We start from the raw sequence: 12,864 nt of genomic DNA, 5'->3' as shown, positions 1-12,864 counted from the left end.
CAACGTTGCTATGCCAACAAAATCAAAAGCGTTAAGAGATATTCCGCAAATAAAATCCCCTCCAGGGTTGGGTGGGGCAGGTTGAAGCTTTGTGGAATCTGTCCGATTCGATTGTACTTCAATTTATTTACACATTGATTTCTACTTAGATTCAACATAACTCGAGATGATAATACTTGAGTAGCAGGAAAACAAAACCCTCTTGTTCGATCTCTCACAACCTCCGAATCTATTGCCGAACCACTGGGAAACGGAAATAACGGAGCAAACTCACCCAGAAACGGATACATGAACTGCAGCAGCGATAGCAGATAGTAACCTCCTTTACCGTAGGCGGCCTCCATCACGCCGGGATAACTGAATCTTCCGCTTAGATGGCCGCATCGCACCTGGGTTGTTTTTGTGTTGGGGTGAGTGGGAGGAGAAAAATAGAGAAAAAAAACAGATGTTTACTTGAAAATGTGAAAGTTAAAAGTCATGTATAAGAAGCGACGGTCGCGAAGTAATGATGGAATGGGGAATAGCAATTGGAATTTCAATCAATGAGCTTTTTATCCGAATGTATTCGATTTATTTTGGCGTTTTACCTTAAATAAGAAAAAAGTTGGGTTCGAATTCAAATGAGGGTAAATTGAGTGTATGCAAATATCTGGAAGAGCCACCCATAACCTCTCATGAGTCCATTGGAATAATAAGAACAGAACCGTCTCGCAAGATAAGGTTTACGTTGTTTTCCCTGTAATCCTATCTGACTTCAAGAGAGGAAAACGTGTATTGAGTTTATTGACAAAGGAACAAAGTAATAGAATCCTGTTGCGTACATACGTAAATAATCGATGAACTTGTTACTGGATATTCTAAATCTCATGTTTGCAACCGACACAACTGTCAGATTCAAGCACCATAAACAGACTTCCTCCCATATTTTACGCGATCTTTCAGAATCATTAATCATGTGTGTGGATATGCTAAATACCACCAATAATTAAAAGCTCACGAGAGCACTAACCTACCACTCCGTTGAGAGTATTTTTCGTACAAGAAAATCTTTGTGGTACGCTTTTTCACTGCCCCAGCCTCATCTTGAGCAAACTCAAGGTACAACATCGGGCGACTTGGCGGTTCATTGTTATATCAACAAACAGCTCCGCTGGCATGAGGCAGAAGAACTGCACTAACTGGAGCGGGGTAAAAACTGCCTCTTACCGAAGCCAAGAGCTGCGTGCCTCGCGGGACGATCCTTGCGAAGTGATGTAGCGGGAAATTCAACTTCAATTATTCAGAAGCGCACTCGAAAAAGCCGTCTGTGGGAGAGCCACCATCCGTGTGTTTGTGTGTGTAGCATCCATCATGTGTGTGGGTGGTGAATGGTGGATGGAAATATGCTTAAGTTAACATTAAACAGAAAACCTCTGCCTTCCGGAAGTTTGCTCGCGAACGTTGGCATAAAATGCACACACGGGACCATACATTCCACTACGGCCATTCGCAGCTCTGGTGTTAGCATAGCGCTTGGTAGGACTTACAAGAATGAAATACCATATGCTGTAAGCACCGCACAGGTTGCTGACGATTTTTTTTTCTTTTTTAGAAAAATCTCTTTAACTCTTCTCTACCATTCACGGAATTCGTTTACAGTCACCACACAGTAATGGATAATACACTGTAATAAGTTATCAACATTCATTAAAAGTTCAATGTTCAACAATTTTTCGTCTCTTCATGGTTCATTTGAACTCCTGCTTCATCGTGGCCTAAAATCTCAGAAGATTTAAGTGGATTAATGTGTTTGGGAGGAAAATCCACCGAATAAGCTTCATACTATTGCGTCAGGCTTCTGGAGTAATGACATGAACTAGAATCCGTCGAAAAAAGCATTTTTTCCTTTATGCTAGTTCAACATGCTTCAAGTTGGTTTTATTTGCAACAGCCCAAAACTGTAAATAATAATATTTTTAATAAAACACTTTTTTAATATATATTTTTTAAATGAAAAGCCCATTTATATTTTTTTTTCAACAATGACAGAGTTATAGAACTTTTTTTTTTGTTTCAGATTCTGTTGCCTCAAACTGGCTCTACATTACAAAGTACGCTACAGAAGACGATTCTGTTGCTTTCATTTGGGAGATGAGAAAATTTAGTATAGGATATAGTAGTAGAACATCTAAATTAGTGGGTTTAAATAACATTTTGGAAGTGAAAAACTTGAAAGTTAATAATTTTTAATGTTTTATTTTTAATTTCATTCTAAAAATTTATTTTTTTCCAATTCATTTATTTGTAAGGCTCAATCGCATGAGCTTTGTGGAGCCACTATTTCTTGATTTGTTTATACAGAATTTCAACTTAAATCTATGTTTAGTAAATTTCGACCGATTACTCGCGATTTACTCGAGGTTAAAGGGGCAACAACTAAAATTTTATATTAAACTAGATTTTTTTATCAATTAAATTGAAGCTTGCTAACCGCTCTACAATTTGTTTTACGACACCCAAATTATATATATATATATATATATATATATATATATATATATATATATATGCATCCATTACATGCCAAACCGATATAGCGACCGTTTGAAAAACAAAATCCGGTTCAAAACGAGATGATTCAAAGAGAGATGCATACAGATTGTATTCATATAAATTCGACATGAATCGGTTCAGTAGAACTTGAGATATCGCGTATGCCAGTTTGAAAAAAAATAGGTTCGAGAAAACGCGTTTGAAATTCATTGCTATGGCCGTACTAGGTTGGATATCGCATCACTAAAATGGCTGTAACTCGGTAAATACTGGAATTTTCGATAAGTATGGAGGCGTACCGTTGTTTTTATGCTTAGTTTAGAACGAGCAAAGACAAAAGGGGCGCTTGAATTTAATGTGTGTGTTTGTGTATAAAATGAGGCGGGCATCACACAAGTGAGATGCGATGTTTAGAATCTGAATTCTGCGCCCTGTTCATTTTGTGCTTACTTGTTTCTGAGTTTGGTGCACTTGGTAGCAAGAAAAAATACGTGCTTTTGGTGAACGTGTGCTGATGAAAATTAAACTCGAGCGCAGCGCAGCGTGTATTTTCTGGAGACTGGTTTCTGGTCCTCCTGGATGCTACAGACCAATCCAAATTAAACATGTTCTCAGACACAGTCAGCAGCGTAGTGAGGGTAGACAGCGCCCATGGCAAACAATGGAAATGGTGCCCCAAAAAATACCACTATTTTCAAATTTATCACTATAATCGCACTTAGGTGCCTACTCCATCAAATTTCTTTTAAAAATCATATTCAATTTGAACAAGGAAAGTGTCACCCATATCTAGGTGACGGGCGACGAACGTGTTATTGCTTAAATAACTGTAAAACATCGCATGGCACGGAGGGGCGCCCAGGCATGCGTACCGAATAAATAAATCAAACGGGTATTTGTGTAATATGATGTTGGGTGTTCAATTTTTCGAAAATCAAAGAGAGGTTCTTGGTTTCATGTACGGAAAGAAGCAACTACTCATGATGGATGTCTTTTTACTCAATTGAGAGATGAAATATAATGTGGGGAAAAAATTGCATTTGAAAATTCTTGGATTTTGGCGCCCCAAAGGGTCAGCGCCCCCGGAAAATGCTGGGTTTGCTACCCGCACACTACGCCGCTCGACACAGTACTATCCTTCTTGAATATGCCCTTGACAATTGACCATTCAATGTAACGACAAGAGTCACTGGATTCGTCTTAGAAAATGAAGCGATAGTTCATTGATTCACTTCAGTCTGGTTTTTGCACAACATGTGATTCCCAATCCAGATGCCCACTTAATGTGCCACACAGGATAAACACTTTTCATTGAAAGTCAAGAATGTCTGTATAAGCGAATACAATTAAAATTCTTTTAAACCATCAAAGCTTTGATAACTCATGTTTAACTGTTTGACTGTTTATTATGTTGTGACATAGCTTTTGAATAAACGCTTCGTGGTTCAAGTATCCAGTAAATCTATGGTGCAGAGATAAGCCCCAAATGGAACATTCATCGTTCATGCAGTAAAGTACATTGGAACGTTTCTCTCTGTAAAGGCTTCTGTGTCACATATGGAATGCTGAATATACGTCTCCCAAGTGATTACCGAGACCCAATTTGTCTTCGGATGACAATTCAAATAAAGTATTTTAAGCGAAGAAGACTGTTTGCTCGACGACTGCCGGATACAGATTGCTCCCCCCGGAGGCACAATGTGACCGGCATTATACGTACCGGATGTTGTGAATGGAAAGGATTGGGTTCATTCCTTCCAGGTATAGCCAGGAAATCGTACAACAAAAACAGTCTTCCCCGGGTAACTGCTACCTTTAATGGAAGTTTAGTTCGCAAACGTACAATCGCTGAGCGGAAATTCCCAACGAACCACAGTCATTACTTACCATTAAAATCAGCGAATAGTCCGTAATCACGGCGACGATTATGAGCAGGAATAGTCCCAGGCCAAATCCGGCGCGATGGAAGGCATATGGGATGCCAATCACACCGCTGCCAACAATCGAGTTGATGTAGTTGAATGAAGCCTGCGGAAGTGACGATAGCGTTTCCTGTTTGGGTTGCTCGTTCTGTGAATGAGAGGACGGAAATTAACAACGGGACAAAACGGCATATCGATATAGCGATCAAAATTTAATCAATGTACATTATCCGAAGACTTATTTGGTAAAGGGATTATAGCCCATTTGGTTCACCAATATGTAATTTTTTGTATCAGCATTGTTTCATTTATAATTCATAAATTCAATAATTCTATTAACGAGTTTAAAAAACGTTGAACCACTCTTGCATTGGTGCATCTGTTTTCGAAATAGCGGGCTCGAATCCTAATCACTTTTTCGTTGTTGTTTCCACTTGTTGACAGCACTCAACTCAGCAAAAAAAAAACTGAAATCCAATTAACCGAGGATGGACGTTCATTGATTTCTGATCTCGTGGTGTTTGGGTGTTGGTAATCAAATAACAATAGCCATCATAGATTGAGGTTCATGTTTATCTATGGTCTCTCTGTGGGTGATGGAGGATTGGCAGATGGGAAAAGCTGTTCTCAATCATACGGAATGGAAAAAAAAATTCTGTGAAGAAAGGCTGTTCGATTTCTGCTTTTGAGCGATGAACATTGATTTTATATATGGGGCAATGAAGACATGAATTATAGCATGGCATGGCTAAAGCTTAGACTGAGATAGGATATTACTGTGACTCTACCACAACTCAGCAAACTGTTAGCAAATGATTTTTAAGAGTAGAAATATTTACGTAAATTCTTCTCAGAATATGAATCCGATTATTCAGCGAAGCTGAAATTCCTTCCGTTGATATGAGTCTTCTCCTTTTTTTAGACACATGCATATTTATTATCAGTTGTTCCGTTTCGCAGAAATGGTATAAGCTCATTGAATTTCTCCGCATTTTTGAAAATGTGCTACAAATCCAATGGTATGTAAATGATTTTTTCTTGTTTTGTAATTCAGAAATATCGTCATAAAGAAAATATATTCTGCCATCGGTGCTTATTCTAACTCATTGGTGCAACTGCAGAATCCTTCAGTGATAAATGTGAGAAGTTTCTTTCTATAATTGCATCGATAGAATAATGCGAAACGGTTGATGGGTCGTTTTTCATAAGCAAATGCTGAATGGCTCGATGATTATTTTGAACATTCTTCTGGACCAACAAACGTCTTAAAACGAATAACCTGCGATGTACGATAACTCCATTATTGACCATCTATTTTTATTTTCTTGAGCAAATATTTATTTAATGAAGGAAGTATATTGCATTCATTTCGGGTGAATTTCACTTTGCTACCGAAGTGATCAAAAGGAAATCGCAGACATTTTGAAACTACGGTATAATTTTATGACGAAAAAAGTCCAATTCAATTGATGCATGGAGAAATTACTTGTATCTCATGAAGAAATTTTGAGCTTTGCGAGTATCAGCAACGTAGGAATTGACTCATTGAAATTTACTTTTCATTTTAAGAAATGTGATGATAACGTATGCATTAAAATGATGGACTGATTTTAGTGATTTTTCATGCGACTATCCTATGCATCGTAGCAACTCTTTTCGTGTACAGCGTTACAGATGACTTACAGAAGCCATGGCGCAAACAGTAAAGCAACTACGTTTGATGATTTATTCGCACTGTCAGCTCCACCCCGCAGCGAAGAAGTTGGACACCATGAGGCACTTTGTGTCCTCCGGATTTAGTCAACATGGCATTTAGGACTTCCTCTCCCGCTTGGAGGAAGAGGAGAGCAGGGTTGCCAAAAATATTTTTCAAAAACTGGAAGATTGTTCTTGAAAAAAAAACTGGATCCTGTAAAACCGTTTTTACCCATTTCAATGCTTGAGAAATAGATTTTTTTAAGCTTCGTGTAGTATCTAAATGTAAATCATAGAATGGCGAAATAAACCATGAATTAATCATATCATTCGAGGAGAGAAGGGCGTTTCGCGCCACACATTGCTGTGAAACAATATTTTGACGTGAACCGTCTTTCAGGAAGGGTGATAAATCAGAAAACAGGTCACGATTTCAGCTTTTCATGTAGCTTCGTGAATTCATATTTTTCACCCTGGAACAAACGATTCAATCTGTTGATCTGGGGCAAAACATACGTCGCACCGTCCGACGCGAATCCTTTCAGACGATCCTTGTAAGGAATTTTATCCTTATGAAACTGATCAATCATTGCATTCTCAATGCTTTTAAGATCTGCAGCACCAAGCGATACTGTGGTGTAAAGAATAACGAAAAAATCTATACCATTCCAGATAAATCTGTAGGGTAACGCGGGATGAGTTGGACATACGGGGTGATTTGGACCACCCCATTATCTCAAAAAGTACGGCTCAACTTGGATTTTTTATAATGTCATCTTCTTTTATTGTTGAACCGTATGTAACTAACGTTAAAAAACCTTTGGTAAAATTCGACAGGTGGAAGGAAATGGTAGCAAGAACACAGCAAGCACTTTGATTGTCAAAAAATCTGAGTTTTCCGATCGTGGTTTTAAGGTTTTTCCGCTGATTAAACAAACGTTTCGTATACTGTGCAGTAAAGTTCTGTTCGCCTACAGGAGAGGAACAATTTGATGCAGCGAAACTGTAAGTTTGATAACAATAAATGAAATTAATTGCATTTTAAGTTTTGCGTGTTGTGTGGGGTAACATGGACACATTTCTGTGGGGTGAATTGGTCCTACAGATTTGAGGGTTTTCTTTGGTCTAATTGATTCCAGATGTCGCTGAATTACAAAAAGAGGGTGGGCAGACAAAGAGCAACGCAAGAACGGATTTTCTTTGCCCAAGCATCGAAAGTGTTTGAAAATGCTCGAACAACAGTGAAAAAACCCATGCAGAATTCGAGATGGTCTCAATCCAATTTTTCTGGTCTGGAATCAGGCCAAGACACCTGGCAATGATCCCAGAACACTGTTACTAATTGTAACATTATTCCAAAATACTTTGTATAAACATAAGTATGTTTTTTTATGAAATACACACTGGGCCAAATCACCCCACAGATGGTCCAAATCACCTCGCATCAAATTTTAATGTCCAAAAATCATCTCTTTTATTTTATGATATATTTGGTAGTTCAAAGCTTGATATAATGATTAAACATTATTGATTGAGAGAAAACAAGTGTAAATTAGTATACAATGTGACATTTTTTATTTAGACCGTATTGGTTTGGATATATTAAGCTGTCAAAAAAGTCCTGCGGTATTTCCGCGAGGTGTCGTTGTAAGCGCGTAGTTCTAGTTATATTCATTGTATCGAGTCATACTATAGCTTGTTGGAAAGGTATTTCGGCCAAGAGCTGGGGATAAGTCATCAAACCGTTATTAACCATTTGAAGAAGCTTGGATTCACAAAGAAGCTCGATGTATGGGTGCCACACACGTTGACGCAAAAAACATCTTTGACCGTATCGACGCATGTGAATCGTTGCTGAATCGCAACAAAATCGACCCGTTTCTGAAGCGGATGGTGACTGGCGATGAAAAGTGGGTCACTTACGACAACGTGAAGCGTAAACGGTCGGGGTCGAAGCCCGCTGAAGCGACTCAGACGGTGGCCAAGCCCTCATTAACGGCCAGGAAGGTTCTGCTGTGTGTTTGGTGGGATTGTCAAGGAATAATCTATTATGAGCTGCTTCCCTATGGCCAAACGCTCAATTCGGATCTGTACTGCCAACAACTGGACCGCTTGAAGGTAGCACTCATGAAGAAGAGGCCATCTTTTATAAACAAAGGCCGCATTGTCTTCCATCAGGACAACGCCAGGCCACAACCTTCTTTGGTGACGCGCCAGAAGCTCCGGGAGCTCGGATGGGAGGTTCTTTTGCATCCGCCGTATAGTCCGGACCTTGCACCAAGTGACTACCACAGAAAAGGCCTGTGAAAATTGGCTATCCGAGTTTTTTTGCCAATAAGGAAGCGAGCTTCTATAACAGGGGTATTATGAAGTTGGCATCTCGTTGGGAACAAGTCATCGAACAAAACGGCGCATATTCCCCCCTATTCCCCTACGTGTGGCAACACTGCTTCTAAGTTGAAAAAGGTAGAAAATTATTTATCTTTGCATTCGCTCGCAAAACATACCTTTTTTAATCCTGAAATTGCTCACTTGTTTTACTTTTTGCACTGTTGATATCTCAAGTGGAAAAAATGCTGGATAAATTTGCCGTCCAATGGTATACATACCATAATTTATATCATTAGAACAATTCGGCGTAATAAAAAATTGAAATTTCTTAACAATGCTCAAATGAAACACTACAGCAATATCAAAAATAACGTCAGAAATAAAAAGAACAAAGGATTGAGGTTAGGTTCGATGCAGTGAACGATAACCCCATATTATTTTATTGAATTATTTATATCTAATGGACATGAGGCAGGAAATATGAAATTGTTCAAATTTAACCCTAAGAAAATAGAAAAATTGTAAGGGGTTGTATCTAGGGCACGACCGCATTTTTGACGTAGAACTACGGAATTATATTATTTTATTTAGAATGCATCGAAATTTAAAAAATAACTTTTCAGTTATTTAGTTATGTTTACTTCTTCAGGAGTAAAAAAAAATTTGAATTTTGAAGAATTTGAAACTGCCCTCAGGTCTGGTAAACTTACAAAGAATAACACGCCTCTCTAAATAGATATCGCAGCCAGACGTCGACACCATTAGATATTAGATATAGAACATATTAGACATATCAAAGTTATTTTTTATGCGTGATTTTCATCCTTAAAGTGTGTTTATTCCACCTAAAAATCCATTATAGTCATTGTCGCTTCCCAAACTCGTCATAGAAAGCTCAATGTCGTCAAATCGAATAAACCTTTTCGCTAAAAACTAATATCTTCACTCCGTCTGTGAGGTGGGTTCATACTGATAACCTGCTATGTCTGACAATATAAATACAGTTCCCTAACTATCCGCGAGCGGATGAGACGCGGTTCGGATTATTCGCGACAGCGAATTCCATAGTGAATATAATATAATAGTATAAGAGTAATAGTAAATAGGCCTCCTAGGAATTTGTCAGTGAGTTGTAGAATATTTCTCTTTTTTTTGTCATGGCTTTTATATTATTTGGCCACAGGTGTACACGTCCTTATAGATGGATAGTTTAATGATTTCAGTATTTATAAAACATAGTTTTCATGCTGAAGCATCTTTTTATGTATTGGCACCTCATTTTTAGTCCATTTTGCGTTATTCGAGATTTTCGTTATCCGCGGTTAGGGTTCCACCGTATATCATGTATTTGCTCATGCCGGTACGTGTCTGATGAAAACCGTGTTTATTCTCTGTGTGCAACATTCTTGGTAGCAAACCGTTATTCCATTCAACAATTATCAACTATTGGACTGAGATGCGCAAGTAGAAATATTTCCTATCGATTAATGCTAATATCTCTACGAACTATCGAGAAATGGCGAAGCTTAAATCACAGTAGTTCCTCTCTCCTTTCTCATTGCTCGTACAACGAACGCTTCCGCTTTTCATTCCATTCCTGTATCGAGCTGTGGGTGTATATGTGTGAGAAATCAGCATTAGGCATTAATAATGTCCGCCTTTTGTGTGGTGATTGTTAGCTCACTCGCTAACTGAATTTTCATTCATTTTCATTTTTGTTTTTAACCCTTCTGTACTCGCGCGTAAAATCGTAACTCGTAAACAGGCAGACTGTGCGTGTCTCTGTAATATTACTATTGTGTATTTTTAGGAGTTATTGGTATTTATTTAATGAAAAAAATATAATTGAATGAAAAAAATCCAAATTTTTTTTTTCTTTAACTTCATTCAGTTTTAATGATAATTTAATTCGGCCACCTCATTGATCTTCGGTCTGTCAGACCGTATGCGCGAGAATGGGAGCGTTAAGAGGCTTGAAACTTCTTCAGTTCATTCGCCTCTAGACCTGAGAATGACCCTTGTGGAAAGAAATTCTATTCTATACTCCTCCTCCACCTGTCTTGAGAAAAACAATTCACTCTCGCTCGACGCTCGACTGTAATGTATAGCATATCAAACAAATCTTTCAAGTTTCCAATTCGATTGGTATGAAAATCATCAGTATTGGTTCGCTGGGACTATTTTCGTTAACGTTAACTTTATTTCATAAAATCGTGACCTGTTTTCTGACCTGATTTCAGCTGAAAGATTTTTATTTGATCATTCTCACTAATATCTGCGAGAAATCTTACGTTGTTTCAATGTCCAATGCTATTAAATATAGAGATCATTTGAAAAGCGACAAGAATTTTAGGTTGGAATAGCAGCAGAAGAAATTATCAGAACAATGGACAGCGAAAGGCAGAACATTTCAAAGGATATTTGTCGCAGTTTTTTCATAGAGCTGATCAAACAAATGAGAAAAAAATGGATTTGGATGATTCGACGCTCAAGTGTACGGTAGTGTTTAATCCCAGAAACTTTTGCAAAGTGACTAGAATTAACGTTGTATTAGAAGCGTTTCAAGGATTATACAATGGGAATGTACAAGATGAGTAGAATTTATTCTGTAGCCTAAAGATAAATTACTTCGTAAGGAAGTCGCAATTTCAGAAAACGAGCATGCACAGTGTTGGTTGACAAAAATTGGATGCCTAAAAAAAAATTGACGGTTCGCTCGCCTTTTCGGCGCTTCGATGCTTTGTTTGTAACGTTCTCACTATGCCTCACTCCTCGACAACTGTCCAGCGATTTTTTCCAGAACAAATCAGAACAAAAATAAGATTTAAAATCGGCAAATGTGGCAACACTGCTTAGAAAGCGTACTTGAAACCGGAAAATTTGAAGAACAAATCAAATTTTGACATTTTGAAGAACAAAATGATTTTTCTAAAAAAGCGAATATCATATAGAATATCAAAAACACCAAACATCATCATTTACTCGCTGCGTTCTTTGGTTGTAAATTTAACGTAGATTCGTCAGCCCGTTTGACGGCTATGAGCACGTATAACAAACGCCCCTCTTCATGGCCAACATTTGGAGGTTCAAAAGTGTTAAAATAACGATTTTTGAACAATAAAAAGAGTTATTGTTCTTATTTCTGTTTAATAAAAACAATTGCTCCGAACAATCACAGGCCTACGTCAAACTTACGTCCGTACCCTTCTACTTTTTTAAAAAGATCCCACAATATTATTCTAATACTAAAATGATCATATTCAATACTAAGTTTTTGGTCTTATTCTTTGATATTCTACTTCTCATAGCATTTTTACTTTCAGTATTATAGTGACTTTCAAACACTTTGGCTGATTTTTCACTTTACTTCCGTTTCGGACTTTGCACTGTGGTCACGCGTATAGAGCTTGCCACTCAGAATACATTGAAGGCGTGTAATTTGGCGTGGAAATCTCAACTCAGTACTAAAACAAAATGACGGCGGTAAGACGGCGTCGTTCCTCTAGGTACGTTAGTGCCATTTAAGAAGAAGTACAGGGTCTTTCAGATTAAACGCTCACGCAATAAAGTTGAATTTAATTTTAATTTTCGATGTGACCACCGTTTTTTTCGAAAACGCGTTTGAAACGGTGAACAAAATTCTTCATGCATAACTCACACTACGACTTCGATGCTGTTGAAAATCCGAGGGCGTTTTCACTAAAATTCACGTTCTTGTAAATTCTACATCTTGACACTAGAAACCATCCGATCAGACTGAACTAGTAGCCGAATATTATCGTCCCGATGTGGGGAATGCAGTGTTATCGTCGACGGAGCGAAAACATTTTTTTTATAATTAGCTATTCGATTTTTTTTGCGTGAGCGTTTAATCTGAAAGACTATAACTATACCGTTCTGAATCATATTTCGAGCAGCATCATATTTCGGACACTTTGTAATAATATCTTGAAATGCCTAATGCCCTGATGACATAACTGTGAAATTGATATCACAATTGATTCTTTAGATTATTCCCTTGGTTTCACTATCATTTTATATTAGATTTACTTTCAAAATATAACATAGTAAGCAAAAATCTAGCAGCACTACTCATTATTGTTTGTTTTTGGCGTTCGCTTAGCGTGAGCAGGTAGAATATAACCGTTTATCAATAGTTCAATATCTCTCGTGTTTCATCCCTGATCATCATCGTTATCAGCTAACTGTCATTGCTTGGTAAGTTTTCCACAGTTGATTATAAAACATAATGAAAGTATATTGTAATTTTTCTTCAAAAAATTATAAAATAAAATGTCCGAAATTTGATTTGAATTTTTTTTCCTACGATTCATATTTCGGACAAATAAAATTGGTAATACTACAATGTGTGTTTTCAGGTTTA

At 37.6% G+C, this 12,864-nt stretch overlaps 1 protein-coding gene across 1 annotated transcript in view; it reads right to left on the bottom strand.

Moving 5' to 3' along the window:
* LOC129764628 (putative sodium-coupled neutral amino acid transporter 11) overlaps window positions 1-12,864 on the bottom strand; it is an 82,007-nt gene that overhangs the window by 24,033 nt on the left and 45,110 nt on the right. The window contains exons 3-4 of the mRNA XM_055763891.1: window positions 4,420-4,602; window positions 275-389 (exon numbers count right to left, since the gene is read on the bottom strand). Of these exons, the coding sequence (XP_055619866.1) occupies window positions 275-389; window positions 4,420-4,602 (298 nt within the window). The remainder of the gene's footprint in view (window positions 1-274; window positions 390-4,419; window positions 4,603-12,864) is intronic.

The sequence above is a fragment of the Toxorhynchites rutilus genome, chromosome 2 (genome assembly GCF_029784135.1).
Source record: "Toxorhynchites rutilus septentrionalis strain SRP chromosome 2, ASM2978413v1, whole genome shotgun sequence".
Taxonomy (NCBI): Eukaryota; Metazoa; Arthropoda; class Insecta; order Diptera; family Culicidae; genus Toxorhynchites; species Toxorhynchites rutilus.
The sequence above is the reverse complement of the archived record's forward strand: the minus strand, read 5'-3'. Positions and strand labels throughout refer to the sequence as shown.